Source organism: Callorhinchus milii, unplaced genomic scaffold (genome assembly GCF_018977255.1).
Source record: "Callorhinchus milii isolate IMCB2004 unplaced genomic scaffold, IMCB_Cmil_1.0 Scaffold2, whole genome shotgun sequence".
NCBI classification, from domain to species: Eukaryota; Metazoa; Chordata; class Chondrichthyes; order Chimaeriformes; family Callorhinchidae; genus Callorhinchus; species Callorhinchus milii.
In genome coordinates, this window is record NW_024704743.1 from 53,522,358 (window position 1) to 53,530,037 (window position 7,680).

At 43.2% G+C, this 7,680-nt stretch overlaps 1 protein-coding gene across 2 annotated transcripts; it reads left to right on the forward strand.

The window, feature by feature from the left end:
* Nucleotides 1-118: 118 nt before the first annotated feature.
* On the forward strand, nucleotides 119-7,208 carry si:ch73-345f18.3. Of its 2 annotated transcripts, XM_007903224.2 has the most exons (4): nucleotides 119-190; nucleotides 2,127-2,181; nucleotides 3,641-3,850; nucleotides 6,555-7,208. In XM_007903224.2, the coding sequence occupies exons 1-4, from the start codon at nucleotides 119-121 to the stop codon at nucleotides 6,923-6,925; spliced, it is 708 nt and encodes a 235-aa protein (XP_007901415.1). In that variant the 3' UTR covers nucleotides 6,926-7,208. The 2 variants fall into 2 exon arrangements, with proteins under 2 accessions (XP_007901415.1, XP_007901423.1); XM_007903232.2 differs by lacking the exon at nucleotides 3,641-3,850.
* The last annotated feature ends 472 nt before the right edge of the window (nucleotides 7,209-7,680 follow it).

Below are 7,680 nucleotides of genomic sequence, written 5' to 3' on the forward strand. Positions count from 1 at the left end.
CAACCGGGGCCAGTGATGGAAGTTGTTAAAGTGTTGAGAGCCTCATGACTGCTGTGTCTCCTCGGCTTCCGCATACCACCAGTGAGGGCGAGATCCCCTCTCCCCACAGCACTGCACTATGTCGCTCTTCCCAGTCTACTGCTGCTGCTGCTGCCGCCGCCGTCCATTGGATGATGATGACGGAGGGGAGGTGAGTGTTGCAAAGATTTCGGTGTTATGTAGTGTTTGTGCACAGTGTGAGAGAGTGAGTGAGTGTGTGAGAGGGTATACATCTATGGGATTAAACCGAGATCAGGAGTGTATGAGAAAAGTCGTGATAGAGTTTGGCTTCGGGTTGATTTATATTCCATACACAGATCGCTCCCCAGAGATGTTCTCTCAGACTCAGTAAGAACAATACCGGCCCTTTGGTCTCCATCCGCTCAAGATTCCTGTTGACTGAAAGTGACTTGGACTTCCCTCACCTCACCCTCGACTCCCCAAAGGATTTACTGGAATAGGAAGGCGATAGTCTGCTGTGTTTTTTGTCCACAGGCAGAGCAAATCCGCCCTTTCATAGAAAATCTTCGGATGTGACTGCCCACTGCTGTAGAGGACCTTGAATCCTGCCCAGTTCCCTCAACTTTACTTTTATGTTTATCCCTTCTGTTGGAAGGGTTGCTGATCCAGTGCTTGTGCAATACAATTCAGTTTACAATTAGAATAATAATCCTTGCATTTGGTATATCACCTTCCACTTCAGGAGATACCAAATTCTTCATAGGATTTACTGTATAGTGATCGTGTCTTTTTGGAGACGCACAGGAATATATTGTTTACATTTTACTGAGGGGTACAAAAACAGGGTAACAGTGACAGTGCACTGTTGGCTACCGCGTTTCACCCACAAATATATAATCAATTCACTTTATAGTATATTCTGTGAAGCACTTTGAAAATTACATTTGTATAGCCTCTTTCACGTCAGGAGGTGGCCCCAAGGCATTGGACAGTCAGTGTTTTGGACGCGAGCTCGGGATCGGGATCAGGGAGAGTGGAGGGCAGGGGGGGTAAGGAGGGTTGATCGAAGGTCAAAGAGGAGGGTCTTGAGATGGGTCTTCAAGGAGGCAAGGGAGGTGGCGAGGTTGAGGGACTGAGGGATGGAATTCCAGAGGGTGGGTCCAGAGTGGCAGAAGACCCACCCGCCAATATTGGGGTGAGCGAGGCGGGGGACGTGAAGAAATCCATTCTTAGCTTTTTTTCCCCCCAAAATGTTGCTAACATTGAGGATTTCCTCAGCAATTTACTTCCTTGGCAATTTTTTAATTGGCAATCATTCAGACATATAATTATGGGGTTATCCATTAAACTGAAAGGTAGATTATTCCTTACATGATGAAATTAACCACCTTCAATTCAAACTCTTAAGGCTTAGCTGACTTCATGGGTATGGGTATTTTTTCAATTCCTTTTTTAAAAAAAGATGAAATATGTGATAGTGTATTTGTGAAAAGACTGATAGGTGTGATGATTGTATGGTCCTAGTGTGACTAAGAATGTTCTGTGTCTTGCTAAATGCGAACCTAATGCATTTCTTGCACTGCATGCATTTCGCGACGTCATGAGGCCCCCCAGAAATGTAATTACCAAACAGTTGCAGAGGATGCGGGGATGACATGCTATATTATATTATAATGCCGATGACTGATTTGCGTTGGAGTTCTGACTCATGGCATTTGATAATCAGTTTGCAGGCTTTCACTAACCCCAAACAAGTGTAAAGTTGTAATATGGTTACCAGCAGTCACATACTGTGAGCTGGAGGTTGGCCTTGAGAAGAGTGTCTGACTCCAGCATATTCAGGTACTTCTTAATTGATGCATTACATTTCTAAAGTTTGAGGAGGGCCACAGACACGTAGAATGTTGCCGGTTGCTTTGACCACTGCGAGTTGGTAAAGGGAGCAGGTGGTATCAATCGAGAGATGAGTCCGTTTGGAAATGAGGGAAAGAGGAGGAGAGGGGGGATTGCCTTACATGAAAGTAAATTCTTTAAAGTACTTAACACAAGTGTATTCTGGAAGTAAATGTATGTATTAAGGGGATATTTCTTCATCGTATTGCATTGATTTGTTTTACTGTTTGCAGAGAGAACGCCTGAGAGCTCCACAGTCTGTACGGCAATTACAATGTGCAACAGATGGTAAGCCAATTAAACATTTTGCTTGAAACCAAATTTCTGTTTTGTCATTGAACATACCTGGACTTTCTTCCATGGTTGCGAAGTTTTTGACAAAAATCCGCTCAGCATGCTCCATCCAGCCTGCTCCATATCCCCTGCATGGCCCGCCTCACCGTCAGTGGTCGGGCCTTCAACTTCTCTGCCCACACCCTTTGGAACTCCATCCCATAGTCCCTTTATCTTGCTCTCTCCCTTGCCTCCTTCAAAGCACGTCTCAAAACCCTCCTCTTCGACCACGCATTCGGCCACCCTTCTACCCCTACCCTCCCTGCCCTCCACCTCTCCTGATCCCGACCTGCTGCTCAGGGACAAATCCCTGACTGTCCAGTGCCTTGGGACGTCCTCCCAGCATGAAAGGCTCTATACAAATGTAATGTTTTGTTGTTGTTGTACAATATGCTTTGACTCAGGCTTTTTTCTCTTTCTTTCATACATGCTTTATCCCCTGCGGGGAAAATTAAGCAGTTATTAGAAAGCCCCAAAAGAAGCCTTAAATCTTAAAATGTAAGATCATGCAGAAGTGAATTTGGATCCAATTTTCCTTCAATTCTTAAAAAGATCCTCCAAATTAAGAATTATATTATATTTGTGTGTTAACCTTTAAATTATAATTAAAAAAAGGGTCATTGATGATTGACAGTGGTACTGGAGAATTGGGCCCAAGACTACTTCTGCCCAGCTATCATGTTTGCCTTCACAGCCCATGGGTTTTGCATAAATTTGTTTTCAACAACAACAACAACTTGGATTTATATAGCGCCCTCCACGCCAGATGGCGTCTCAGAGCGCTTTACAGTAACGGATCCCGGGACCGAGCCAGGGGGAGGGGGAGGAAGGTGATCAAAGGCGCGGTCGAAAAGAAAGATTCTTCAGCAGAGACCTGAAAATGGGAAGGGAGGGAGCGAGACGAACGGAGTGATGAAGGCAGTTCGAGAGCCTCGGGGCATAGTGGCTGAAGGCATGGCTGCCAAGGGTGGAGCGGAGGACTCGGGGGACGAGGAGGAGGCCAGACCCGGAGGACCGAAGGCAACGGGTACTGTTTTGAGGAGGTCAGAGAGGTAGGGGGTTGCAGAGGAGTACAGGGACTTGAATACAATGGTGAGGATCTTGAAATCGATCCTTTCTGGGATAGGCAGCCAATGCAGTCTGGCAAGGACTGGGGTGATCGGGGAGTGGAGTTTTGTGCGGGTGACAATGCGGGAGGCAGAGTTTTGAATGATTTGGATTTTGTAGATGGGAGAGTGGCGAGGAAGGCGTTAGAGTAGTCCAGCTGAGAGGTGACAAAGATATGGACCAGGGTTTCAGCGGCTTTTGGGGGAGAGGTATTGGCAGAGACGGGCGATGCGTTGGAGGTGGAAGAAAGCGGTGCTGGTGAGGGACCGGATGTTTCCGTAATGGAAAAATATCATTTGCTTCACAGCTGTGAGCATGAAGGATGGAAGAATCACTGCGAAGGTTGTAAATGTGGCTGATCTTGATCGATGTTTCGCTGACATTGTGAATACGTTCAATGATCAACAAGTAAATTACCTAACACTCTGTGAGTCCACACGACTGCTGAAAGAACATTGTCAATGTATATCTAGCGACATGCTTATCGACTGTATTAAGACACTCCAACAAGAGCACAGTAAGTACTTGTGGGTGTGGATGTGAGGTGAAAGGGAGAGAATTGCATATGTTATCTCAATAACAACAACAACAACAAATTACACTTGTTAGTGCCCTTCACGTCGGAAAGATATCCCAGTATCCCAGGGTGCTTAGATTGTTTATGAGGTGAAAATTGCGAGGTGAGACATGATCCTATCATTCGTGCTAATTATTACATTTTTGAAATACAGTCAATTCACTTTACATTATATGCTGTGAAACACTTTGAGACATCTAAAAGATGTGATAAGCTGCTATATCAAATGTGGGATTATTATTATCAACCCTAACTGCTCTGCTGATAGTAGATTTTTGAATGTGTTGTAATCCAAAATTAAGATTGTTTGAGCTGTTCCATAAAGTATATTTCTGTGTTTCCACGTCAAGCAAAGTTAGGAATGGCACTTATCAAGTTCAGTCTGATTGATGGGGAGGATAGTGCTCAACCTTTTCTTTTAGGATTTCTAATTAAATAGAAGCTTCATATATTCTTTCTGATTTTCCCCCTCTCCCATACCGAAGTACAGTGTCATGATGGCTGATGGGGAGAATAACTGTAGAGCAGGCCCTTTAAGACACTTTATATCCCAATGGCACTGCAGTGCATTTCGTTTCTGTGTAAACAAACCTCTGTAGGCTGATCCAAGTGTTCTCTTCCCTTTTGCTTGACTTGAGGCACTTCCTCATTGCTACTTGTGGATAAATCTAAAGTGTCAGCTTGTGGGAGTTTATTTTCTGACAACAGTTTGTCTTTACTTCCTTAAATGGCCAGCACCAAAATATATTGTAGTTCCGACAAGCATTGTTCATCCAAATGTTTGTGGTTGAAGAGAAAATATCTTTGGAATCTGCCTTGAAAATATATTTGGCACAAGTGGCTAACCTGCTGCAGCTTCCTCAAACACCTGAGGCCCAATATGTCAAACAAGATCAGCTACTAAATGGAAAGCCAGAGGGTGGGCCCTATATATCCAGAATTCACCAGTTACAGTTCTTTCTGGAAATCTTACAAACAAGACCTTATTTTGTCCAATCATGTATCAAAAAGCATTGTGTATTCTGCTGCTTTTAAAATATCGACCTCAATGAAGAGATTGCAATTAAACTAATTCCCTCTTTTGGTAACTTGGATATACAGTACATGACTCCTCATTGATATCTCCTGTCATCCCTGTCCCTCTGAACTGAACACTTGCTCATAATTGGTGATTTCAACCTCCACCTTAACTCCCCTTGCATTAACCCCTCAGATTTCCACCACTGTTACGCACTCTGAGACGCTACCCTGTATGGAGAGCACTATATAATTGCAAGTTGTTGTTGCTTGTTATTAGTTGCTTTGTTCAAAGAACGTGTTACACCCTACAAGCAAATTCTAGGTGTTCACTCGGGCAGGAGTCAAGGGTGGGAGTTGTAGATTATGATAACTACCTATTTTCATAATTGAAACAACAACAGCTTGCATTATACAACACCCTTCACGCATGGTAGCTTCTCAGAGTGCTTAACAATGGGTTAGTTTGACGCTGAGCTAAAGAGAAAGAGGAGGTGGCTGTAGGGTTGAAGAGGAAAGTTAGAAGATAGTTTTTTGGCAGGGAAGCCTAGGTACAAAAGACACCAAACATTATAAATATATACTGCTTATAGTTATATATAGCTCCACTTGCAACCAAAGGATCCAATATGGAGTGTAGATTTCAGTGATACCACTCACAAACCATTTAACATGCCATCAACACTGTGTGTACACCTTAAGCAAAACTACCATGCATGTGTAATGAGCTTGTTTGGGTCATAGCTCATCAATGATAGAAGATCTTATCAAAGCTGCGCTAACTGAAAGGGTTTACTGTGTGATCCGGCAGATCCTCAAGTTATTGCAATCCAGCTGTCTTCTTTGTTCTTCAGTTTCATTTAATTGGCCTTCTTTCTTTTGTCTGGCATTTTTATTTATACTTGAAAGGCTTGATGTTCACTTTGGCATCTTTATCTTGTTCCCACTGCTTGGCTTTGTCTGCGTGGGTGTGTGCATGAATGCGTACGGGCTTTGTGATGCAGAGAGCCACTGGGAGTCCGTGCGGCTGCTGGGAGTAACTGCAGCGCAAAACACAAAACTGCCATACGTGTGTAATGAGCTTGTTTAGGTCATAACTCATCAACGATTGGAAATCCCCCGACACAACATATATGCCCATGACACTCCTACATGCAAGGTCTTTCTGGTGAGGTGTAAATCATGTCTCTACATCAATCGGTTATTGAGATCTTGGCTGACACACAGACAGGCGTTGTTTTATTAGTATAGATTATAAAATATTATAAAAAGAACAACATATTTACTAAAAAATAAACGAAATAAAATCACCCACAAAATACACAGTCAATCCACTTTACAATATATTCTGTGAAACAACGCGATAAGGCTCTATATTAAATGCAAGGAATATTATTATTAAAGTGTCAAATCCCATAGTGCAAGATAGCACCACTGACATGAGTGAAGGAGAAGGCGTTGGATCACAAAGTAGTAATTTGATGACTCCAAATGAATTTTAAAGCTTGATTATTTTAGGTAGGAAGGAGGGAAGATTGAGGAATGCAGTGCGCTACACATTATAAGGCCTTTGAAAGGTATAAGAGAAGGAGGAAATAATAGTGAAACAACTTTTTTTCTTTTCTAGGTGGTTTTGCAGTGAATGTAGAAATGAAAGGCTACAACTTCTCACTTTCTGTAGAGTCCACACAATCAATTCCAAAGCAACTTCAGCAGGTACAACAGTGTGTGAAAGAGCTGTGTGCTTCCACTAAATCCATAATAGCAGCAGACCCCAAACTGCAGGAGATGATTAACTCAATGGTACAGTCAGAAGAAGAAAACCTTGAAAGGGTGAAGCTCGCAAGCAATACCTATCAGGACCAAACACGCTGTTTATCTAACATGAGGATGAACTTCAAAGAAATAAAGCGAGCCAAAGAGCTTTCAAATACCTACAGAGAAGCAGCCTACAGTGTGCTCAGAGATATGGCACAGGTGGCAGGGATAAACGTGTGAAAATTCAGAACTGCTATAGAATATTTCTAAGGCTGTCACTAAAAAATACCGTGTTGATGATTGATGGTAACTGACTGTATTCGCAGCCAGCGCATTGTACATCTACTGGTCGAATGTTTTGATTCTTGCATTTATATAATTTAATGATCCATTGGCTTGTAGACGGGGGGATTGTGTCAATATTTGTGGACAAGATTTCAGTGAAAAACAAACTAATTGTTTATATTTGTCACTAAAACAAATCAACCCTGTTAGTTATTAATAAATCCTGAATATTGATTGACACGTTTTTATTTTTGATACATTTTTGTCATTAGCTTTTATGTGGCTTTTTGTGCACACCAAATGTCAGGAAGATTCTAGGTTTGAATATACATTAATGAACCATTATCTTTCAGATTATCTACCGACAAGAAAATTACATTTGTATAGCTCCTTTCATGTTGGGAGGACAACCCAAGGCCCTGGACAGTCAGTTTCGGACCCAAGCTGGGGGTTGGGATTGGGGAGGGTAGACGGTGGGGGGGGGGCGCGAGCAAAGAGGGTGATTGAAGGAACGGTCAAAGAGCAGGGTCTTGAGATGGGTCTTGAAGGAGGCAAGGGAAAGGGCGTGGTGGAGGGACTGCAGGATAGAGTTCCAGAGGATGGGGGCAGAGTGGTTGAAGACCTGCCCACCAATGGGCGGGTGAGGCGGGGGACATGAAGCAGGCCGGAGCCCGCTGAGTGGAGGGAGCGAGCAGGTTGGTAAGGGGTTA

Coding starts and splice junctions, on each gene's coding strand:
- si:ch73-345f18.3 (XM_007903224.2), top strand. CDS start 119: ATGTCGCTCTTCCCAGTCTACTGCTGCTGCTGCTGCCGCCGCCGTCCA. Junction 191..2,126: donor ATGATGATGACGGAGGGGAG/GTGAGTGTTGCA, acceptor TACTGTTTGCAG/AGAGAACGCCTGAGAGCTCC. Junction 3,851..6,554: donor GACACTCCAACAAGAGCACA/GTAAGTACTTGT, acceptor TTTCTTTTCTAG/GTGGTTTTGCAGTGAATGTA.